Source organism: Neoarius graeffei, chromosome 22 (genome assembly GCF_027579695.1).
Source record: "Neoarius graeffei isolate fNeoGra1 chromosome 22, fNeoGra1.pri, whole genome shotgun sequence".
NCBI lineage: Eukaryota > Metazoa > Chordata > Actinopteri > Siluriformes > Ariidae > Neoarius > Neoarius graeffei.
In genome coordinates, this window is record NC_083590.1 from 40,375,713 (window position 1) to 40,402,190 (window position 26,478).

General features: G+C 41.2%; 1 protein-coding gene across 1 annotated transcript in view; it reads right to left on the reverse strand.

The window, feature by feature from the left end:
- The window catches only part of oprd1a (opioid receptor, delta 1a), a 146,694-nt gene extending 120,553 nt beyond the window's left edge, over positions 1–26,141 (reverse strand). The window contains exon 1 of the mRNA XM_060903944.1: positions 25,903–26,141. Within this exon, the coding sequence (XP_060759927.1) occupies positions 25,903–26,141 (239 nt within the window). The remainder of the gene's footprint in view (positions 1–25,902) is intronic.
- Positions 26,142–26,478: the final 337 nt, after the last annotated feature.

Here is a 26,478-nt window from a genome sequence, read left to right on the forward strand (position 1 = left end):
CATGTGACCTTAATGACTCTCCTTAGGTTTGCTTTTGGTCCACTAGAGGATAAATACCTGGAACTCCCCACTAGTTAAACAGAACTGAAGAAGACTTTCGGATGAGAGGTGACATATCTTCAAGAATTTCAAGCAAGTCCAGTTACCTTATTTAGCACCTCCAGTTTACGATCACCTGGATGACTGAGAACCTTCACAGACATATCTCACATTATGTTAGACACTATGTGCATTACTGAACCCAGTAGCACTGATGTACTTAAATTTTTTTTGCCAAATTTTACAAGATCTTTTACTTCTGGCTTGGATTCTACTGTATCTTTTCCCCACCCACTAGCTGATTCTCCCCAACTGCATTAACAGCTACTAAATATGGGATGATGATTAACATATGCTTACTCTGACACACATGAGACCAATTTATCTTTTTGAACTGCAGCATTATCAGACAGCTAAACTGAGCGAGACAAGAGTGCTAACTCCCTTATTTTGTATGCATGTCCTAACAGTCAAGTCAAAGTGGATTATTTTGTCGTCCAAGCAAACTTACTACACCTTACAACCCAAAGTGTATTAATTTACTTTTATGTCACATCCTGAAGGGGTTTATTCATCCCCTTATACTCTAATGAACTGTCAACAATTGCAATTTTTCATTTATGAATTAACACCACATCATGATTTTTAACCATTTGTAGTTACACTGTAGTACAATATAGTTGTTATCATATGTTAAAGCGGCTATAAACAAGTTTTTCCCACACCAGCCATTTGTTATTCTCTCTCTCTTGAAGTTAATAAGACCAAAAAATGCATGTTGTCATGATACCAAGAATCTGTAAAGCACCCTGAGGACTATCTCATGATGAAAAACCTTGGCCGACTGTTAAAAAGTGCTTACCTTCATAACAAACAGCTGCTTATAGAGAGATTCACCATATCATTTTTCTTCATTTAATAAGACATTTTAATCTGCTTATTATGCAGATAATTCTCAATAGAAGTCCTCTGAATGAGCTGTTGTAATATGCTGTTGTTTCTATTATAATACACTGATCATTTGACTTATAGCCAACATTACAGTCAGAGCAATGCTATTATAGAAATGATTCAGGACCTTCTGACCAAGTGGAATTGAGTACTACAATATAAACCTTATTAACGTCGATTTATTTGACAGATGTGTTCTTGTTCTATATCAAGATACAACTGAGCTCAGCAGTTAAATATTATGGGCCTGGCTTAAGGCGCTAACAGGATACGCTTGCTGGCATAAGATTTGAACTCACAACCCTTGGATCAGTAACCCACCACTGTACATATACACCTTAACTACTAAACCTCCACTGTACAGATACTCTAAACTCATAATGTAATTGTAATTCTTAACGTAGGCACAGCGTCGACTTTTTTCCCCCCAATACCACAGGTCAGGACCAGTATGGAGGTCAAATAGGCTACGTTCACACTGCAGGCTGAAGTGACTCAAATCCGATCTTTTCGCCCATATGTGACCTGTATCCGATCTTTTATTGACAATATGAACGACACAGATCCGATTTTTTCAAATCCGACCCAGGCCGTTTGGATATGTGGTCCTAATTCCGATTCCTATCCGCTCTTTTCATATGCGACTTCAGTCTGAACCGCCAGGTCGCATTCATCCGACTTACACGTCATCAACAAGCCACAAACGTCACTATTCTGCGCTGAAGTAGGCAGCGGGTCTCTCAAAAAAAAGTTACAACAACATGGCGCATAATCACGGGCGCAGATAGAGGGTGGGACGGGTGGGATTCGTCCCACCCAGATTTAAATTCACTTCGTTCGGTCCCCCCCACTTTGCATAAGGCAAACCTCACGGAAAAATCAAAAGACTAATTACCATTCGGTTTATTGAGGTGCACAGCAGTGTATACATAGTTGCAACAACTCACATAAAACAAAACTAAGACTGATATTCGGTTGGTTGAGCTGCGCAGACTGCACAGGTTGCGAGCTCGAGCTTGGTTGCTATAGTAACCCACAACAAGTTTGACAGGCATATCGGGGTTGGGGTTGGTTTGCTGGCAGCTTTGTCCCCCCAATTTTTTGTCCCCCCCAGTTCAAAAAACGTATCTGCGCCCCTGCGCATGACATCAATGCGAGGGACGCTTCGGGCTGTGAAGGTTCTGAATCTTCTCAATGGAAGGACGCAGAGGTTAGGGAGCTGATTTCCATTTGGGGGGATACAGCTATTCAAGCTAGATTGGATGAGTCATACTGCAACCGGGCGGTTTTACTTCCGTAAACACTGGCCATGCTCACTGCGTGTGACGTCGTCGTATCCTGCAATGCGCATGCGGAACACTTTTAGGTCGCTTTTCGTTCATACTGAGGATCACATACAAGTCACATATATTTGTTAATGTGAACAACCTCACAAAAAAATCGGATTTCACAAAAAAATCGGAATTGAGCATTAAGCCTTGCAGTGTGAACGTAGCGATAGTCTCATACTGCAGTACATAGGATGACAAAGTCTGTTATCTTGGGTTTTTATAAAAATATGTACAGTATATATTCTCCAACTTAACAATGCCCCATAAAAGGGACTCTCTTCCAAGAAACAAATCGGACAGAATCCTAGTACATGTTTGGTGTTCAGCATCATTCTGCTGAGGATGAGCAGGCAGTCACTATTAGCTAATGTCTTAACAAGCTACACTCTCCAGCCACTTTATTAGGAACACCCATCGACCTGCTGTTTTCTGCAGTTATCTAATCAGCCAATCCCTTGACGGCAGCACAATGCATAAAACCATGCAGATACAAATCAAGAGCTGTAGTTAATATTCACAATGTTCAAACATCAGAGTGGGAAAAATTGTGATCTCAAAGTGTGACTTTCTTTCACTGTGGCACGGGTGTTGATTTGAGCCAGATAGACTGGTTTGAGTATTTCAGAAACTGCTGATCTCCTGGGGTTTTCACATACAACAGTCTCTAGAGTTTACACAGAATGGTGTGAAAAGCAAAAAAAAAAAAAAACAGTGAGTGAGCGACAGTTCTGTGAGTGGAAACAAATGCCTTGTTGATAAGAGAGGTCAAAGTAAAATGGCCAGATTGGTTCAAGCTGCCAGGAAGGATATAGCAACTCATAGCAACTCTTTACAACCGTGGTGAGCAGAAAAGCATCTCACATACATGTCAACCTATACGGAATGTCCGTATTTTATACGGATTTGATTCAATAAACGTAGTATACGGGCGTATAAATAAAGTTATACGGATTCAAAAAAAAAAACCTTCAATATTTATTGAGCTATAATCAATTCCCACGATGATAAAAGAACGCATAACATTTACAAACGTACTGTACACCACAGACAGCCAGTAAAGAGTCTGATGAAATCGCGCGTTATCTTGTGGTAGTGAGACTTCGTTCCACTTTTGATCATGCGCGCACCGCATTGCGAGAATCCCGCCAACCGGGAAGTCATAGACATATAAACATAGACGCCGCCTTCTGCGTAGAATCATACGTCATCCTCGCCCGAGAATAAAGATGCCTCATTCATGTGCTGCATTTAACTGTACCAACAGGTTTACCATCCAAACGAGATCACATGGGATTACCTTTCACAGGTGAGACTGGAAAAATACTTTTCATTGTATTTGGTCATTATAACGTAATTTTACGAACAGATTTTCCTGACTTTGTGGCTAATATGAAGTCTCGCGCACAATAGCCGCTCGGTGAAACCTGTCTCCAAACAATGAAGTATTTCCTTCGTAACTACGCTGATAACACTTTGTGTTTTTGTCAAACATTGGAGCTTTGTATTCATTCTGAAGGTTTATTGTTATTAATATTGAATAAAAAGTAACTGGGATATATCATTGTTAATTATCATTCAAATTTTAGGTAAATTATTTTAATTTGCATCTTATACGGATTTTATAAGGGAAATACGGATTTTGGAGGTTGGTTATACAGGTTTGATTGACCAAAGGTTGACATGTATGATCTCAGCAAGCAACAGCAGAAGACCACATTGGCTTCCAGTCCTGCAGCCAAGAACAGGAATCTTAGAATCAAGAACCATTTTCTATTAAAATGCCTGGTGAGAGTAAATGTCCATACTTGAGTACAGCTATGTATCCTATTGTGTCATTTAATTAATTCACGTGCCTTCATTAACTGCTTTTTCCTGGTCTTTTACCCCATCCTAGGAACACTGGGCACAAGACTGGAATACAACAATCCATCGCAGAGCACTAAGTACACATACATTCAAATGCTTCTTCACATCTCATGGCAATTTAGCACAGTCTGTCCAAACACCAGCACATTATGAGGAGGTGGAAGGAAACTCTCAAAAGAACTCAAAAGGAAACCCATGGAGAAAACATGGAGAGAACATGCAAAATTCCACACATTTATTCCACATTCCACATGCTCCTTGGACCTGCCTGATGCATCCTGATGCCCTATTTCTGGCTGGAATCCCATCATATTGCTCCTGTGGAGGATGGCCCCATACGGACAGTTGAAAGTCACACTTGGAAGATGCTCTGGACACTTACAGTAATGCTTTTATGTCTGAGGACTACAGTTGACTTGCTAACTTTACAACTGCAATTGTCATGAACAGTTTTGCACTCAAGTTTCCATCAGTGAACAGTTTATAACATCAACAAAACTGACTTCATATTAAAATTGTTAAAAATGTTATAATCATGTTATCTGTTATCACCCAAATGAGGATGGGTTCCCTTTTGAGTCTGGTTCCTCTCTAGGTTTCTTCCTCATGTCGTCTGAGGGAGTTTTTCCTTGCCACCATCACCACAGGCTTGTTCATTGGGGATAAATTAGGGATAAAATTAGCTCATGTTTTAAGTCATTAAAATTCTGTAAAGCTGCTTTGCAACAATGTCTATTGTTAAAAGCGCTATACAAATAAACTTGACTTAACCTGACATTGACCCAGGATTTTAGAGTTACTACAACCTCATGTTACTACAATAATTATTTAAACCTCTCACACAGTACACTGGAATTCCATGGAAATCATCTTGTCGGACATTTTCAATCAGTATAAACAAATGAATTATTTTCTTGGCACAAAACTGGTATAAGATTAGTCAGGACACTGTTGGATGTCTGTGTGTAGAGTATCGTTACTCTATGTTTAGCTGCTGGTGAGGAGGGATATAGGAAATGAGAGGAGTGTGAGCCTCCTGATGAGTAAACAATTCACACCTCTACACACCACAATAACAATGGTACAGAGAGAAAGCTTGTTTTGAGAGTAAGCCACTGTATACAACTACCACAATAAAATTACAGTGGATATAAAAAGTGTACACACCCCGTTAAAATGATAGATTTTTCTGATGTAAAAAAAATGAGACCAGGATAAATAATTTCAAAACTTTTTCCCACCTTTAATGTGGCCTATAACTTCATCTCATCTCATTATCTCTAGCCGCTTTATCCTGTTCTACAGGGTCGCAGGCAAGCTGGAGCCTATCCCAGCTGACTACGGGCGAAAGGCGGGGTACACCCTGGACAAGTTGTCAGGTCATCACAGGGCTGACACATAGACACAGACAACCATTCACACTCACATTCACACCAGGGCTTTACATTAGCACCCGCCCACCCGCCAAACACGGGTAAACTTCAGCTTTGGCGGGTAATAACTTTAGTCTCACTAGCCACTTTGGCGGATGGTTTATTCTGTGGTATGACAATATATTTTAATTGTAGTTTTCTCTGAAGGCATCTGATATAATAAACGCATTGCAATGTAATATTACGCACCTACAACTCCCATGAGCACCTGCATAAACATTCTGACAAAATGTTAGAATTGTTTAGAACGTTCGTTAACGTCTCAGATAAAATCAGTGATACAGTAGCCTGCGGTTAATGAACGAAGCAACAAAGTTGCTGACAAGCACACTATGTGGCGGCATAGAGCTGGAGTTTCAAACCCTGCTGCTCAGGAAAAAAGGGGCAGAGATGAGCAGGGACGGAACAGCATTTTAAAATCACCAAGGTCCGTGATGCACAAAGCGCACGCCGAAAACTTTTTGACATATTTAAATGAGCGGGGTGAATTACACGCCACACAAGAGATCTATTGCTGAAATTACTTTTAATGGTGTTTGAACTGAATATCATCAGTTTTGAAAAAAATCATGTATGTGGCAAGAGTAAGAATAATTTAAGCTTGTTTAATGGTTTGATCTGGCCCACGCAATGAGGACAAAAAATACCCTAACCATGTAGCATATGGGACTAAGATACATTAACAATCTGGCATCCGTTACACCTACACAAAAAAAAAAAAATTCTGGAAAAAAATCAGTATACACCACCATGTTTTAGGCAAAGTTATCCAAGGCAAACATAAGTTGAAACTTTCCACTCTATTGCTTTGGCTTATTGAATGATTTATTTTTAAAATCACAAACAAGGCAGGCTACAACTGCGCTGCTTCGAAAATGTAAATTGAACAGCTTCGTGAAAGTGCGCTGATGATTACCATGGAAACCCCGTGTCTCCTGCACTGCATTCCTCCCCCGAGTCGCGCGCTCATTCGCTTTTGTGTTCTTGGTCTCAGAGCCGCACGCCCCAAACACACACAGAAGACAGAATCAACGTTTAAAATAATTAACAATGCACTTTTTATGGAGAAGTTTTAATGTTATTCTTTATTTTTTTATCCAGTTGAATATTTAGCGTACAAATGTATTTTCAGCTCTTAAAAATGACCGAGGTCCGGACCTCGGGGGCCTCATAGCTGGCTACGGCCATGGAGATGAACAAGACACTAATAGGAAGATAAGACAGTTCAATGACAATTGGAAGTTCGGGAGAGATTGGCTAGTTCATAGCAAAACCAAAAATACCATGTACTGCGAAGACTGTAGAAAGTATGGCAAAGACAGGCACCAGTAATTTTAAACTTGAAACCATAAAGGACCACGAAAAGTCAAATGCACACATCGGTACTATAACATCAAAACTGACGAAGACGGCTGGACTACAGGACAGCATTGCTTTGAGTCCCTGGCTGTCATGAAGTCGGCTGAGCTGGAGAGGATGGAGCTGCTGTTTAGAAACGTTCACGTGATTGGAAAGAAGTTGATCTCGCCCCAGCTATCAACTTACAGCATGCTGGAAGCCTCAGGTCACGAAGACCATTTTTCATGGACCATTCAGACTCATCTGATGATGAATATAATAAGGACATTTAATGTCTCTCTACACGTTCACACACACACACACACACACACACACACACACACACACACACACACTATTAATAGATAATACATAATATACATAATAATACTTGATAATACACATAATACTTGCATATCAAAACATCTAATGTTTTTCAATGATAAATGTTTTGAATTGGACTTTTAATATTAGAATCAGTTCAGTTGTACTGAACGTTATTTTTCATATTATACGATATTTCATATTGTAAGGGGCTTGAATTTGAGTTCAATAAACAGAATACTCTGTTTATATTTTTGTCTGAATTGGTTGCATGTTTTCATATAGAGCTATCTTAACAGCACTGAATACTTGAGTGCTACTGTAGAGATACATTATCCGCTGCCATTCATAATTAAGTCTAGATCTTCCGAACTTTAACATATCATGGTGAAGAAAAAACTGCGATTTCCTGGCAACAAAATTGTGGCTAGTGAAAAGGCTGAATGGCTAGTGACTCGGGAAAACCACTAGCCACAGTGGCTGGTGAGCAAAAAAGTTAATGTAAAGCCCTGATTCACACCTACGGTCAATTTAGAGTCACCAGTTAACCTAACCTGCATATCTTTGGGGGAAACTAGAGCACCCGGAGGAAACCCACGCAGACACAGGGAGAACATGCAAACTCCGCACAGAAAGGCCCTCGTTGGCCACGGGGCTCGAACCCAGACCTTCTTGCTGTGAAGCAACAGCGCTAACCACTACACTACCATGCTGCCGTGGGAAAAACATCAAAAATAAAAAAAAACCACATACAATAAGCTGGTTGCAGAAGTGTACACACCCTTAAACTAATACTTTGATGAAGCACCTTTTGATTTAATTACAGCATTCAGTCTTTTTGGGTTCACACCTGCCATCAATTAAAATGACTCTGATTAACCCCAAATAAAGTTCAGACATTTACTCAGTTACATCCTCCAGGAAAAGTAATGGTTCACAGAGAGCTTAAAAAGCATCAAAGGGATCTCATTGTTGAAAGGTATCAGTCACGAGAAGGGTACAATTTTTTTTTTTCCATGGCATTAGATATACCATGAATCACAGTGAAGACAGTCATCAAGAAGTGGAGAAAATATGGGACAACAGTGAAATTACTGAGAACTGGACGTCCCTCCAAAATTGATGAAAAGACAAGACGAAAACTGGTCAGGGAGGCTGCCAAGAGGCCTACAGCAACACTGAAGGGGCTGCAGGAATTTCTGCCAAGTACTGATTGTGTACTACATGTGACAACAATCTCCCGTATTCTCCATATGTCTGGACTATGAGGTAGGGTCAAAGAAAAACATCCAGGCCCGGCTAAATTTTGCAAAAAAAATACATCAACTCTCCCAAAAGCATGTGGAAAATGTGTTATGGTCTGATGAAACCAAGGTTGAACTTTTTGGCCACAATTCCAAAAGGTATGTTTGGTGCATAAACAACACTGCGCATCATCAAAAGAACCCCATACCCACGGTGAAGCATGGTGGTGGTAGCATCATGTTTTGGGGTTGTTTTTCTTCAGCTGGAACAGGGGCTTTAGTCAAGGTGGAGGAAATTATGAACAGTTCTAAATACCAGTCAATTTTGGCCCAAAACCTTCAGGTGTCTGCTAGAAAGATGAAGATGAAGAGGAAGTTCATCTTTCAGCATGACAATGACCCCCAAAAATGTTTTGGAACGGCCCAGCCAGAGCCCGGACCTAAATCCAACTGAAAATCTATGGGGTGACCTGGAGAGGGCTATGCACAAGAGATGCCCTCGCAATCTGACAGATTTGGAGCGCTTTTGCAAGGAAGAGTGGGCAAATATTGCTAACCCTAGGCTGACACTTGCACGACTTTTGGCCATGATTTTGTCGTGGCAAGTCGTGCCATTTTGGGGCACGAACTGGGAGGCTCCCGCACTGTTCACGACTAGTTCATGCATAGTTTATGACGAGTTCACGAATGCGTGCCCGTTGCAAGGAAGAGTGGGCAAATATTGCTAACCCTAGGCTGACACTTGCACGACTTTTGGCCATGATTTTGTCGTGGCAAGTCGTGCCATTTTGGGGCACGAACTGGGAGGCTCCCGCACTGTTCACGACTAGTTCACGCATAGTTTACGACGAGTTCACGAATGCGTGCCTGTCCACATTCACGAACTGGCACGACGAGTTCACGCATAGTTTGCGCATAGTTTACGCACTTCCCACATTGGCACGACGAGTTTGCGCAATTCGGACGGTGTCATGCCGACTTGGGCACGCCTGTGTCATGCACAACCTCATCCTCATCAGATACCCACACGCAATTTCAGAAGTGGACCGCGAAGATCCGGACACACATGATCTGATCCCTGGTGGATGGAGGACTGACCGACACCTGCAGGGGCTGCTGCCTCTAACCGGCCATCATACCCAGAAGGATGCAAAGGATCAGCGAGACTACCTGTCACATTACTACATGTCCCCTGCTGGTGCTGTCCCTTGGCAAGAAAGAATGGTAGTAGCTTCATGAGCTGCATCCACAGTTGTTCCATTTTTGAAATAAAAGAAACGAAACTCCCCCCCCAAAAAAAAGTCATGAAGGAATAGAAAATAAAAGACATTAAAGAAAAAAGCAAGAAAAAAAATTGCGAATGGCGAGAAGTGTCCTGGAAGCCCTATATATACCCCCGCACCGACGCGAGCGCCACTGTCGCGCAGTAGTCGTGAACTGCTCGTGAACTGCTTGTGAACTCGTCGTGAACTGCTCGTGCCATGTGCAAACTGTTCGTGAAGTGCGTAAACTAGTCGTGAACTGCTCGTGCCATCAATGCGTGACCGTGTCAGCGGGAAGGCACGGCCACGCTGCGATGCGCACCAATTCGTGAACATGTCGTGAACTACTCGTGAACTCGACGTGAGCTGTTCGTGAAATATTCATGGCAGTTCGTGACAGTCGTGGCATGGCGCGCACTTCCATGCACTGGCACGCATCCTCCCGCATCGTCCTGACGAGTTCACGATGAGATCACGAACAGTTTGCGCATAGTTCACGACCCGGTTGCGAAATTTTGTCGTGACCAAAATTTTGAACATTTCAAAATTCTCGTCCCGACATGGCACGCAGTCACGACAGGTTTACGCACACTTCACGCCAGTTTACGACTAGTTTGCGCACTGGCACGACTCGAGTCGTGCCAATGCGTGCCACGGAATCGTGCAAGTGTCAGCGTACCCTTAGTCTAGATGTGGCAGGCTGATAGACTCCGACTCAAAAAGACTGAATGCTGTAATTAAATCAAAAGGTGCTTCAACAAAGTATTAGTTTAAGCGTGTGTACACTTATGCAACCAGCTTATTGTACGTTTTTTTTTTTTTTTTTTACTTTTTTCCCCTTAACAGATTTGTTTGTTTTTCAATTGAACTGTACAGGTTATAGGCCACATTAAAGGTGGGAAAAGTTTTGAAATTATTTATCGTGGTCTCAATTTTTTTTTTTACATCAGAAAAACCGATCATTTTAACGGGATGTGTACACTTTTTATATCCATTGTATATACCATTTAAATCTAGTAGGCTAGGTAAAAAAAAAAGAAGTACTTATGAAACACTGAAAATTCATCAAGGCCTGAGTGTTTACTTTCATGTGAGCCATTAACCATGACTGTGAAGTGTTACATCAGAAACAAATTCAGTGCTGAACACAGTGCCCAGGTTTTTTGTTTTGTTTTACTCTGGTAAAAAGAGTTAAACGATCTTACATTATTCAAGTGGATGAGCTCAGAGACAAGGAGTTGCACTGAGCTTTGTTTCTGCTTTATTTATTTAATAATAATAATAATAATAATTATTATTATTATTATTACTGCATTATTTATTCCACCTGCTTTCAAGAACAGTAGTCAGAGTCAAGAAGGCAGGAATATACCATAGCATCAAACCATAGAATTTGAATGTAGCCATGCTCAAAACTTCAATGGGTGTTACAGGAGGAACATTTCACGGCGGCACGGTGGTGTAGTGGTTAGCACTGTCAACTCACAGCAAGAAGGTTCTGGGTTCGAGCCCAGTGGCTGACAGGGCCCTTTCTGTGTGGAGTTTACATGTTCTCCCTGTGTTTGCGTGAGTTTCCTCCGGGTGCTCCGGTTTCCCCCAAAGGCATGCAAGTTAGATTAATATGGGGTGGCCTTGGACTAAAGTGCCCTTCAGCAAGGCACCTAACTCCCAACTGCTCTCCTGGGTGCTGTAGCATAGCTGGGTATTGCGTGAGCTCATTGCTCATGTGTGTGTGTTGTGTGTGTGTTCACTGCTTCAGATGGGTTAAACGCAGAGGAAGAATTTCACTGTACTTGAGTATGCATGTGACAAATAAAGGCTTCTTCTTTGAGGTAGGGAATAAAACAGTGACAGCTAAACCATGGGATACAGACTTTTCTGTATTCTGGAGATGGTGACATCTGGTGGTAAAATATATGATGTGTGATGGTAACAGTAGTGCCAATATTAGTGAATTATTTATATGCTGTACTTTATTTAAGCGGGGCAGCACGGTGGTGTAGTGGTTAGCGCTGTCGCCTCACAGCAAGAAGGTCCGGGTTCGAGCCCTGTGGTTGGCGAGGGCCTTTCTGTGTGGAGTTTGCATGTTCTCCCCGTGTCCGCGTGGGTTTCCTCCAGGTGCTCCGGTTTCCCCCACAGTCCAAAGACATGCAGGTTAGGTTAACTGGTGACTCTAAATTGACCGTAGGTGTGAATGTGAGTGTGAATGGTTGTCTGTGTCTATGTGTCAGCCCTGTGATGACCTGGAGACTTGTCCAGGGTGTACCCCGCCTTTCGCCCGTAGTCAGCTGGGATAGGCTCCAGCTTGCCTGCGACCCTGTAGAACAGGATCAAGCGGCTAGAGATAATGAGATGAGACTTTATTCAAGCGTGCTTCAGTCAGACCTGGATAAGTCACTAAATTGAAAATCTCTCAGCGAATTAAATTCTTTGTCATAGCATATCCATTCCCTTCGAAAGCAGAAGCATTTCTCAGGCTCAAACAAATAGCGTAGGGAATTAACACCCACTTAGCATGTTAATTAAAGTGTGTGTGTGTGTGTGTGTGCGTGTGAGAAACCACCTCACAAAGCGGAAAGAAAACTCATTCTGCCAGTATACTGCTCAATAGACAGGGCAAAATTGCACTTTGAATTAAATGCAAAGACAGAATCTACATACAGTGGTGCTTGAAAGTTTGTGAACCCTTTAGAATTTTCTATATTTCTGCATAAATATGACCTAAAACATCATCAGATTTTCATACAAGTCCTAAAAGTAGATAAAGAGAACCCAGTTAAACAAATGAGACAAAAATATTCTACTTGGTCATTTATTTACTGAGGAAAATGATCCAATATTACATATATGTGACCGCTCACCGAATCCAGGGACACATGTCGGCCGAAACGAATCCAAGATAATCGCAAAAGAAGCATTTTTTTTCCGAAATTTTTGATTTTTGTTTTTTTCCATCATGTGCAAGTTGAGATCTTGAAGAATGCAATCAGTATTTCAGATAATAGATTGTTTTGTTGGAAAAGCATACATTTTTTGTTGCAAATTGTCTCGTTTTTGTCAGGACTGTAGCCTGCTGGGGGGTGTGGGTAAATTACCATATGGGCCATTCACATGAAGATTTAAGTAATTTTTTTTTTTTTCCGCGAATCAGCTGCATGATCCGAGTTGAGCGCATGGATACTTAACCTGCATACAGGCGTGTGATTTCACTATGGAATGAGTTACTAAACAGAGTGCAGAGGAGCAAACACCGCGAAGCAAACAGACACACGGTATTTACATCGGAGATCACCATTTCTAGCAAAAAAAAAACCACAACCTCGTTTTCCAGATTGAATGGAATACTTGAATGATCGGATGATACACGGACCGTTCTAGGATTACATTCCATCGGCGGCATTGATGTGTGCAAGGCGCCGTTTCTCTTTCTGATGGGGTGAGTTTATTAATCTAAGGCTGTGTGGTTATTTTTGCATGTAACGGAGAGTGTTGTGGTTTGGTTAAGCCTAGGTCACAACCGGACGTATGAATTTTTGGCCGTGTGAATTTTGGCGTTTCCCAAATCGCTGCGTTTTTTTTTGTTCACGGAGAAACACGCGCGTTGGCCGTAAGTTTGTCTTGCAACCTGAAAAAAACGTAAGCGCCCATAGAGTTTGTTTGACATGACAAAGAACCTCTGCGGCCGGTCTGCGGCTCGAAAATCAGCACATCACACACGCGCTCTCGTGCGTTTCATGCGCGCTCTCCGTGTGTTTCTTGCGTTTTTTGCATGTAGACCGGCCATAGGAGCACATACGGCCAGTTGTGACCGAGGCTTTACATGAAACTAGTGTTGTGTTAGTTGTGTCATCATCGTGCTATCTTTCTTTCTTACGGTGTGAGTAATTTTTCAACCACAAAACGTTAAAGTATACTTTAGGACTTATTTTTGTACTTCATAATTGTGTTGGGCATACTTTGCATGGAAGGAAAATTGACGTGGTGATCTTTGTTTACATGAAAGTAGTATCGTGCTAGCTCGTAGGGGGTAGGGCTTTCCTTAATGTGCCACACCATTATGTGCCCGCCCTGCACCCAGAGTAGCTGAGATGGAAAACTTTGAGGGTGATTTTCTCCCTTTTCTGTTTTAAGAAGTATACACTTTCAAAAGGCCACACATTCTTCAAATATTGTCAGATCTCCACATGGAAGGCATCACTGGAAAGCTTAGAAACTGTACTTTTTGAATCTGTCAATAACTCAAAATGCCCCCGGGCAGACATGTGTCCCTGGATTCTGTGATCTGCCACATATGTGAGTGGCAAAAGTATGTGAACCTCTAGGATTAGCAGTTAATTTGAAGGGGACATTAGAGTCAGGTGTTTTCAATCAATGGGATGACAATCAGGTGAGTGGGCACCCTGTTTTATTTAAAGAACAGGGATCTATCAAAGTCTGATCTTCACAACACATGTTTGTGGAAGTGTATCATGGCATGAACAAAGGAGATTTCTGAGGACCTCAGAAAAAGTGTTGTTGATGCTCATCAGGCTGGAAAAGGTTACAAAACCATCTCTAAAGAGTTTGGACTCCACCAATCCACAGTCAGACAGATTGTGCACAAATGGAGGAAATTCAAGACCATTGTTACCCTTTCCAGGACCGGTTGACCAACAAAGATCACTCCAAGAGCAAGGCATGTAATAGTTGGTGAGGCCACAAAGGACCCCAGGGTAACTTCTAAGCAACTGAAGGCCTCTCTCACATTGGCTAATGTTAATGTTCATGAGTCCACCATCAAGAGAACACTTAAAAACAATGGTGTGCATGGCAGGGATGCAAGGAGAAAGCCACTGCTCTCCAAAAAGAGCATTGCTGCTTGTCTGCAGTTTGCTAAAGATCATTTGGACAAGCCAGAAGGCTATTGGAAAAATGCTTTGTGGATGGATGAGACCAAAATAAAATTTTGGTTTAAATGAGAAGCATTACTGGTATGTTTGGAGAAAGGAAAACACTGCATTCCAGCATAAGAACCTTATCCCATCTGCGAAACATGGTAGTGATAGGATCATGGTTTGGGCCTGTTTTGCTGCATCTGGACCAGGAGGGGTTGCCATCCTTGATAGAACAATGAATTCTGAATTATACCAGTGAATTCTAAAATAAAATGTCAGGACATCTGTCCATGAACTGAGCCCATGTTTACATTAGACCGTATCAGCGGATCATCAGATTAACGTTTTTAAAACGATTAGTGTGCACACAGCAACACCAATACACGATTTGCGTGCACACAGCAATACCAATACACGGATACGCTCGGCTACGCAGGCATCCTGCGCTCCAAATCACTCCGCCCTGAACAGCGAGTGCCCTCTGGAGGGTGCGCACTCCGGCCTTGCGCAGCTCACAGAGCACGCGAGTGAAGTGAACAAGCTGTGATTCGGGACTGAGCCGCTGTGTGTGTGATCCCAGCGCACATCACTTACCACTTGCAAGTGGAAGGATGGCAAGCCTAAAGACAATCATAACTACACAATGGGCAGTATTTGCATCAGTATTTGCAGTATTTTCATACTTTTATACTCTTTAATGAAAGGTGATACAAGGCGGAAGTCCGCGCCATTTTTCAGCAGTCGCGTCACATGACCAACGCCAGCGAATCAGGAAGGTGGTGGTTGTCCAATGAGACGCCAGCTAGAGCTCAGCACAGCGTATCTAATGTAAACGTAGCCTGAATCTCAAGAGAAGGTGACTCATGCAGCAAGACAACGACCCTAAGCACACAAGTCGTTCTACCAAAGAATGGTTAAAGAAGAATAAAGCCAATGTTTTGGAATGGCCAAGTCAAAGTCTTGACCTTAATCCAACTGAAATGTTGTGGAAGGACCTGAAGCGAGCAGTTCATGTGAGGAAACCCACCAACATCCCAGAGTTGAAGCTGTTCTGTATGGAGGAATGGGCTAAAATTCCTCCAAGCCGGTGTGCAGGACTGATCAACAGTTACCGGAAACGTTTAGTTGCAGTTATTGCTGCACAAGGGGGTCACACCAAATACTGAAGGCAAAGGTTCACATACTTTTGCCACTCACAGATATGTAATATTGGATCATTTTCCTCAATAAATAAATGACCAAGTATAATATTTTTGTCTAATTTGTTTAACTGGCTTCTCTTTATCTACTTTTAGGACTTGTGTAAATATCTGATGATGATTTAGGTCATATTTATGCAGAAATATAGAAAATTTTAAAGGGTTCACAAACTTTCAAGCACCACTGTAGATCTCTGATTTAGATCAGCTAATGAGGGCTGGGTTTCCCAAAAGCCTCTTAACGCTAAGAGTATCTTAACTAGAAGAGAGAGCATTCATTGTGCTGCTTGCTCTACCATTTAACAATGATCTTTGTGCTGCGATGGTTTTGGGAAGCTCAGGTGAGATCAGTGATTGATTAAAGTCCATGTCTGGTTTTGGGAACAAATTGTTTCATGTGATCAGACATTCATCTTCACACTTCCCTGCTGCTTTAGCATTTTAATAAATGCTGTTTTCGATATCAGGAGTGCCTTGTCAGTTCATACTTTTAAGTCAAAACTAAAACCAATTCCATACCTGCTTTCTGAATTATCCTGAATCTTAATTTTGTTATTGTTATTACTATTATTACTATTTCATCTCTTAGCACTATTTTTATTTATTTGTTCCCTGTCTGTTTATTCTTTTCTTACTGTATCATTTTATTCATATGTATATTCAGCACTTTGTTCAACTATTGCTGTTGAAAATGTGCTTTATAAATAAAACTTACTTACATATTATTTTGTTCAATCTTTCAAACACCTTTATTAAATTAGTGATGATATGATAGTGTTGGGGGTGGCACGGTGGTGTAGTGGTTAGCACTGTCACTTCACAGTAAGAAGATCCTGGGTTCGAGCCCGGCGAAGGCCTTTCTGTGCGGAGTTTGCATGTTCTCCCTGTGTCTATGTGGGTTTCCTCTGGGTGCTCCAGTTTCCCCCAAAGGCATGCAGGTTAGGCTAATTGGTGGCTCTAAATTGACCGTAGATATGAATGGTTGTTTGTCTCTGTGTTGGCCCTGCGATAACCTGGTGACTTGTTCAAGGTGTACCCCGCCTTTTGCCCATAGTCAGCTGGGATAGGCTCCAACTTGCCTGCGACCCTGTAGAACAGGATAACCGGCTACAGATAATGGATGAATGATAGTGTTGGTTGTGCAATGTCAGTACTGAAAACCACTGTAATCCAGAACCAAAGATAAGAATAACAAGCTCAAGCTCAGCAGGATGTTCCACCTAGGGCATCCTTTAGTTTCAACAGCTCTATAGTTCCCTCCAGTTCTTGCTCAGTGGGGATCTCCTCACTCAGGCTGGTGCTTCCTCAAGGGCATTGAGCCCAGCTGCTGGGCAGCTTTATAACATGGGAGTCCATTTAACACACAGCAAGATGTGGATTTGGACAAGAAGAGTACAATCACTTCTAAATCTGAGTGTAATATAAATAGTGGTAAGTTGTAAATTAAAATCAGTGACTCATGGACAGCTGGAAGCTCAGTTGACCACCATCTGAATGGATTGGAAATTTTACATTTGGTGGTTCTTTGACTAATGTCCTCCATACCCAGTTACTCTATTTTGGTGGATGGCTGTTTCTAAGCAGAGTCGTGGCTGTGCCATCTTCTTTCCTTTTTTAAAATGATAGATTTAATGGTGCTCTGAAGGATATTCATGTTCAAAGGGATATTTTTGTGACAGCCAAGACCTAATTGATACATTTCCAGAATTTTGCCCTGGACTTGATTTGACATCATGTGATATTATAACAAGATCAACTGTGAGCTACTGCTCACTTACATATCTCCCCGCTCTCGCTTGTATCAGAATGCAAGCAATTGAAGGAACAGGACACTTATTATGAATGTTGACTTCAACAAATAATTAACCCTGAAACAAGTAAGTAAAGAGCAGTGTTCTCCCCAGGGATTTCAAACAGCATCCTGGTAAACTGTCATTTTGAAATAGCATTTTGCTTCTTGAAATAGCGTCAAAATCCATCTGATATGTTTCGTAAATACATTCAGTCGGTAAACAGGAAGTTGATGTGTGACAGACCTGAAAACAGGATAAATGGTATAGAACCCCAAGCTGAAGTTTGACATCAAGTACCAAGTGGCTGTGATTTGTGGTTGCTGAGAAAAAGCATATTTCTGAGGTGTCTTTCCTTCAGAGCGGGGGTATAATAACACACAGGTTGAATGTATTTAACTGATTATGTAACTTCTTATGGTAACTGGCAGCACCAGAATTAGATATATTTAATAGTTATTCCACAAAATCGAGTCGTACATGAGCAGATATTCGAAGAGGCGCGTAGCACCGAATTGTCTATAAGCCGTGTACAACGAGATTGAGTGAAATAACTATTTTATTACATTCACTGGATTTTGAGAAACAGAGCATTTTTTATTTTTTGCAAATGCGATAAATAAAAACTTTATACAAAACATCCGACAAAATAATTTCCACTTAGAATGTAAACAAACCGGTGAAATGACAGGAGTAATTTGTGAAAAATACTATCATAATAATTCTGGGGAAAAAATATGTTCTTATGATTAAATACTCTTATTTCATATTTTGTTGTTTTTTTTTTTTTGTATTTTTTGGGGTTTTGTTTTTGAGTAGAGTTTTTAGTTAGTCCTCGTTTGGTTCAACAACACACGCCGCCATTTTGTTGTTCTTCTTCTTTCAGGTTTGTTAGCAGTTGGCAAGCCAACTTAAACGTGCATTACTGCCACCAACTGGGCTGGAGTGTGGAACAGGAGATATTGGGGGGGCAACTATTTAGCTATTTCTGTTTCTTTTAAATACTTGATAACAAAGTCCCCTTTTTGTTTTTCTCTACTCATGGTATATAAGCTGATATCCTAGTAGGAGAGTAGCAAGTAGTCAGAGCGTGCAACTGCTCAGTGAATGTGGACAAATATAATATTAGATGGGTGAATACTTATGCATTAACAATGTTTACATTTTTTAAATTTGTAAATAATTTCACAAACTATATTGTTTTATAACCCCACTTGATTATTATTATTATTATTATTATTATTATTATTATTATGGGGGGGCGGCACAGTGGTGTAGTGGTTAGTGCTGTCACCTCACAGCAAGAAGGTCCAGGTTCGAGCCCCGTGGCCGACGAGGGCCTTTCTGTGTGGAGTTTGCATGTTCTCCCCGTGTCCGCGTGGGTTTCCTCCGGGTGCTCCGGTTTTCCCCACAGTCCAAAGACATGCAGGTTAGGTTAACTGGTGACTCTAAATTGACCGTAGGTGTGAATGTGAGTGTGAATGGTTGTCTGTGTCTATTGCCGCTTTTCCACTACAAACGCGGCTGAGTCGGGCTGAGCCGTGCCGTGCCGAGTTGGGCTGAGTCGAGCTGAGCGGGGCTATTGAAGTTGCATTTCGACTACAACCGCGCTGAACCGTGCTGGCTGGAAGTGGGTGGACACATTGGGTGGAGTTAGCGAAAGCGGGTGGACGTCACGTGATGTCGTTAAGCGGCGCAAACAGTGACATCAGTGATCTTTTAAGCGGTAGTCTCACAACCCGAATAGTAAACAATAAACATGGAGGACATGGAGTCGTTAGTGTTGCTGGTCTTGGTGCTGTGGCTTGTTGTCACCGACAACGCCAACAGATACTGGCAAGAGCGTATAGATGAAGCGAGGTGCATAAGGCTTCAGAAATTCTCGTAATTCGTAATTCTCCTTCTTCCGGGTTTATGGTGTTTACAGATCTCAGCGTGCTCGCGGGGCGTGTGTGGGCATGTGAGGACACTCCTCCTCACCAATCAGTGCACAGGGGAGTGTCTGCTCACGCCCCCAGCCTCACTCAGCTCGCTTTGGCTCGCTTCAGCCCTACTCCAAAACGGTGCGAGTTTTAGGGGCTAAGCAGGGCTGAAGCGAGCTGAGTCATGCTGTTCTTTGGTAGTCGAAACGCAAGCCGTGTCGGGCTGAAGTGAGCTGAAGCGAGCTGAAGTGAGCTGAAAAAGGGTAGTGGAAAAGGGCCATATGTGTCAGCCCTGTGATGACCTGGCGACTTGTCCAGGGTGTACCCTGCCTTTCGCCCGTAGTCAGCTGGGATAGGCTCCAGCTTGCCTGTGACCCTGTAGAAGGATAAAGCGGCTAGAGATAATGAGATGAGATGAGATTATTATGGGGTATTTTGTACAGATTCATGATCTATAATTCCAACTGAATTCATTTCAGTTCCAGGTTGTAGCACTACAACATGTGAAAAGTTCAAGAGGGGTGAATGCTTATGCAACACACGGTTATGCAACAAACTGGATATTCATATTCCTTGATTTTTTTTCCTTTGTTGACATATTTCTGAGGTAACATGCCTTCCATGGAGAGAGAGCAATCGCTGGATACCCAGTGAGGCTCTGCCCAGCCCAAGTGAAAGCCTGCCCAGTGGAACAACTCTCACTAGAAAACAGTGGGTAACTCTAAATAGAGTAAGAGCAAAAATGGGCAAACTGGAGACAGTCTCCATAAGCGGGTATTCCTCATCAGCACTGAGAATCCCTGTGGTGGGACACTACAGACCATGGACCACATCCTCCATAGATGCCCACTAGGACTCATAAGCTCTTACCAAGACCCAATGGAAGCAAATGACACTGATCTCTATGGATACAGCAGTGGTGTGACAAGATATAATAATGATGATGATGATGATGAACATGCCTTCCCATTAAAGGTAGACTGCCATTCAGATTTTTCAAGTTTAGGTCATAAAAAGAATTTTCCCCGACACCCAGTTATTTTTGTTTAGTGGACCGAAAGCTTCCTATTTTATTAGTTTTTAAAATAGAACAATTAATGAATTTAGGGCCACATGGCCCTAAATTCTCTGCTATTTTTTCCCGCTACACCATGACCCAATTCAAGATACTACGTCATGCATCATGCGGTGGGCTTTCACTGTTCACGCAAGGCATTGTGGAATACAAATTTGAAACAGGAGAGAAAAATGGAGGATGTGAGTGTGCGAATCAAATGTGAAAGACCGACTACAGTAACGGAAAGCGAGAAGAAAAGATGTTATGTTATATACAAAGGAAAGGCAGGACCAAACTAATAAATATCGGCGCTCAGTGAGCACCTCGGTGTGATCAGCTGTTCGTTTAGCAACAGAATGATGGAACTGTCAGTGCACGGGCAAGGTAAACCTGTAGATGGCAGTAATGCAACACTGGATGCCAGCTGCCATAAAACCCAAAAGATGAAGAAGAAGGAGCCAAAGGTAAACCTGCACATGCGCTCACGGACTTCCTCTGTCTGCTTGACTGTGTGAAGTGAGCAATTTCATGCACATTATTTGCTCGGGAATCCCCTCAAATTAAATAACTTCCCAGCCACAAAATGGCCCATTTTTTTAAAATGAGATATTACAGAAATAAACATATATCACAATGGCCAAATTTCAGAGTGAACTAAATTTCACCGATTTTATGAAATCAAAAGGCTGTCTCGCTTTAAATTTTGAATTTAAGTCATGTGAAATACTCATGCTTTGGAAATAATGCTTTAAAACAGAAACTATTAAAAAATGACTGATATTAGACAGGAAAAGAGCAAAACCAAAAACAAAATGTACCCAAGTAGTCGATTTGTGCACTTTAGGCTTGTTACAGTGTGGTTAGTCATAGTGTACAGTATAATCAGACAGGTACTTCATGTTTGACTTTCTCAAAATAACAATTGAAATGCATTCTCATCTACTGTCTTTTTTTTTCTTTTCTCAATCAAGTTCCTTACTCAAGGGGTTCTCATCCCTTTATTGTCTGGCTGTGACTTCCCCAAAAAAAATTCTCAATCTCCTCACCCCCTATTCCCACATAATCACACTACAGCAACCTCTGTGCACAGGTGATGTTGTGTGCACTGAAAACCATTGCTATGTAATCAATTACTGTTATACACATGTTATATTGTTGCCCCTCAGCATGTTCACAATTTAAATTCTTAAATTAGACCAAAATAAATAAAAGACCTCTTCTCTTCCCTTCTCTTCAGTTCAATCCTATTTTATTCTAGTATATTCGAGATAATTTGCCTAAGCAGCACTGCACACTGCCATGTCAGTTAGATTTTTTTTGCATTTCCTCACAGCCAGTCTCTCTTTCAGCTTATAATAAAAAATAAATAAATAATAATAATAATAATAATAATAATAATAATAATAATAATAATAATAATAATAATAATAAAGGAAATGTGCATAAGTTTTATAATTTATTTTGGATTTTCTGAAATTAATACAGTCTCGGAATTATACATACATGTTCAGAAATATACATACAGAACACCTAATATTTGGTTAAATGTCCCTTTCACCTTAACCAGACAGTTTTGGTAGCCATCAACAAGCATCTGGCTGAATTCTGCTTGGATTCTTGACAGAATTAATATAGTTTGATTACAATTATTGGTTTCCTGGCAAGGACCCAATTGTTAAGTCTAGTCCACATATTTTTGATATGGCTGAGGTCAGAACTTTGGGAAGGCCATTCCAAAAGCTTAAAGTCAGCCTGTTTTATCCATTCCATATCCAGCTCTGATGTGTCTGGGGTCATTGTCCTGTTGGAACACCCAAGTGTGTTCAAGTTTCAAATGTCTAGCTGATGGTTTGAGGTTCTGCTGAAGGTAGTCCTCAATCTTCATTGTTCTTCATTTGTTTATCCTAGCTTAACAGCTGCTTAACAGTTAGTACAGTGTTCTTAGGGTTGAATGCCTCACATTTAGTCCTCCAAACATACCGTTGGTCATTGTGGCCAAACAACTTTTTCTTTATCTGATCTGACCAGAAAACTTTCCTCCAGAAGGATTTTTCTTTGTCCATGTGGTCAACCGTAAACTTTAGTCATGCTTGAGGCTGTATATTTTGGAGCAGGGGCTTCTTTTTTGGTCGGCAGCCTCTCAATCCATGGTGATTGTAAAACTCACTTGACTGTTGACAGTGACACTGTTGTTCCAGCAGCTTCCAGTTCAGGCCAGGCCTGTGTCTTGGTGGTTCCTGACCATCCAAACCAGTTTGGGTCTTTTTCCAAACGTTGGCAAAGTGGCTACATCTCCAAATTACTTGTACTTGTCAAACAAACCCTTTTTATGTTGACATAGAGAAGCTGTAGTCAATCATGATCATTAAAAGGAAATTAAGAGGCCTTGGTCTTAATAAGTTAAAAGACATTTTGAAGCTTTCAGCACCACTGTATTAATAATGTAAGTGGGTGTATGTATATTTTTGACCCTGTATGTATAATCTGAACCCTGTGTGGATTTCAGAAAGCCAAAAATAAATTACAACTTGTGCACCAAATTCTTGTTTTTTTCTGTATTACAGATGTACGTTGTACAATCATTTTGCCACAGAAAAAGAACAGTTTAAAGAAACCATTGAAAGCCCAATTCAGATCCATGTATGTAATATACAGTACCAGTAAAAGTTTGTACATCCCTACTCATTCATAGGTTTCTCTGTATTGTGACTATGTTCTACATTGTAGAACAATACTGAAGACATCAACACAATAAAATAACATATGGAATATACAGTGGACATAAAAAGTGTACACACCCCATTAAAATGATTTTTTTTTTTAGATCAGAAAAACCTATGAGGCCACGATAAATAATTTCAAAACTATTCCCACCTTTAATGTGACCTATAACCTGTACAATTCAATTGAAAAACAAACAAATCTGGTAGGGGGAAAAACATTTTTAAAAAAGTACAATAAGCTGGTTGCATAAGTGTGCACACCCTTAAACTAATGCTTTGTTGAAGTACCTTTTGATTACAGCATTCAGTCTTTTTGGGTCGGAGTCTATCAGCCTGCCACATCTAGACTTGGCAATATTTGCCCACTCTTCCTTGCAAAAGTGCTCCAAATCTGTCAGATTGCGAGGGCATCTCTTGTGCACAGCCCTCTCCAGGTCACCCCACAGATTTTCAGTTGGATTTAGGTCTGGGCTCTGGCTGGACCGTTCCAAAACTTTTTTGGGGGTTACTGTCATGCTGAAAGATGAAATTCCTCTTCATCTTCAGCTTTCTAGCAGACACCTGAAGGTTTTGGGCCAAAATTGACTGGTATTTAGAACTGTTCATATTTCCCTCCACCTTGAGTAACCCCCTGTTCCAGCTGAAGAAAAACAGCCCCAAAACATGATGCTGCCACCACCATGCTTCACCGTGGGTATAGTGATTTTCTGGTGATGCGCAGTGTTGTTTATGCACCAAACATACCTTTTGGAGTTTGCATGTTCTCCCCGTGTCCGCGTGGGTTTCCTCCGGGTGCTCCGGTTTCCCCCACAGTCCAAAGACATGCAGGTTAGGCTAACTGGTGACTCTAAATTGACCGTAGGTGTGAATGTGAGTGTGAATGGTTGTCTGTGTCTATGTGTCAGCCCTGTGATGACCTGGCGACTTGTCCAGGGTGTACCCCGCCTTTCGCCCGTAGTCAGCTGGGATAGGCTCCAGCTTGCCTGCGACCCTGTAGAACAGGATAAAGCGGCTAGAGATGAGATGAGACATACCTTTTGGAATTGTGGCCAAAAAGTTCAACCTTGGTTTCATCAGACCATAACACATTTTCCCACATGCTTTTGGGAGAGTTGATGTATTTTTTTTTGCAAAATTTAGCCAGGTCTGGATGTTTTTCTTTGATCCTACCTCATAGTCCAGACATATGGAGAATACGGGAGATTGTTGTCACATGTAGTACACAACCAGTACTTGGCAGAATTTCCTGCAGCTCCTTCAGTGTTGCTGTAGGCCTCTTGGCAGCCTCCCTGACCAGTTTTCGTCTTGTCTTTTCATCAATTTTGGAGGGATGTCCAGTTCTCAGTAATGTCACTTTTGTTCCATATTTTCTCCACTTCTTGATGACGGTCTTCACTGTGCTCCATGGTATATCTAATACTGTGGAAATGTTTTTGTACCCTTCTCCTGACTGATACCTTTCAACAATGAGATCCCTTTGATGCTTTGTAAGCTCTCTGTGAACCCTGGCTTTTGCTGGAGGATGCAACTGAGTAAATGTCTGAACTTTATTTGGGGTTAATCAGAGTCATTTTAATTGATGGCAGGTTTGAACCCAAAAAGACTGAATGCTGTAATTAAATCAAAAGGTGCTTCAACAAAGTATTAGTTTAAAGGTGTGCACACTTATGCAACCAGCTTATTGTACATTTTTTTATTTTTGATGTTTTTCCCCCTACCAGATTTGTTTGTTTTTCAATTGAATTGTGCAGGTTATAGGTCACATTAAAGGTGGGAAAAAGTTTTGAAATTATTTATCGTGGTCTCATTTTTTTTTTTTTTACATTAGAAAAATCAATAATTTTAATGGGGCGTGTACACTTTTTATATCCACTGTATATGCAATTATGTGGGAAACAAAAGTGTTAAAAAACAAAATACGTTTCATATTTTAGATGCTTCAAAGTTGCCACCATTTACAGTACCCTGATGACGCTTTACACACTATTGGCATTATCATAACCAGCTTCATGAAGTAGTCCCCTGGAATGCTTTTCAATTTACAGGTGTGCCTCGTCAAAAGTTAATTAGTGTAATTTCTTGCCTTCTTAATGTGTTTCAGATCAATAATAATAATAATAATAATAATAATAATACAGTAAATAGCCCTATTCCACAGCTGAAGGAATCCATATCAATAACCGCTCAACTAAGTAAAGAGAAACAACATCCATCATTACTTTAAGACATAAAACATATTTTAATTAATAAAAATAAACAATTAGGTTTGTCCAAACTTCTGACAGGTACATTGAAAAAAAAAATCATAATAAAAATTTCTTTCATTTTTACCACCGATACTATGATAGGTCACCATCCTAGAACATCTAAAGCCATCACTTGGATATGAACTGATGCATCTATAACAGGCTAAAAGTTCCTGTGCTGCAATCTTTAAATGACTGATGTGCTTTTGCAACAGCAAACTGAACCTAAATCAGATTTAAGCCCAGTACAGTGAAGGTGAATGAGAATCTCATTGCTCTAACTGCTTGGAGTTCTTCTCTTACCTGACCACCCCATACATCACAAGGATGTTCCCGAGAAGTCCCACCACGCAGATGATGGAGTAGAGAGCCGTAATGGAGACCGCGACTACGATCCCCGCTGTTCCTTTCGAGGGGTTTTGTTCTGAGCGGTTTTGTCCATCCGGGACGAAGCCGGTCACATCGTCCGGGAATGTAACGTTGTAGGGAAGGACTGAGTAAAGGTCGGGGAAATCAGCTTCAGCAGCAGTGGACAGCTCCATGATGATGCCTCTGTGGCTCTAGTCGAATCGCCCCGTGCGTGTGATGTGAGGAAAAGCGCTCAGTGTGAGCTGCAAACTTCTATCGTTTTTTTTAATACGAATCCGAATATCAAGAACAAAACTCATCAGCAACAGTGACAGAGAGAAAGGAAACAGAGCGATACTGACTCTGCTGACACCCCGAGCAGGTTTGTTCATACACCTCCTGTCGCTGAGTCTTAAATGAGAGAGAGAGAGAGAGAGAGAGAGAGAGAATTTGAAGTGAATTTGACAAGAGATAGATAGAATTGAATTTTTACAAAAGAAAGAGAGAGAGAATTTGAAGTGAATTTTGATG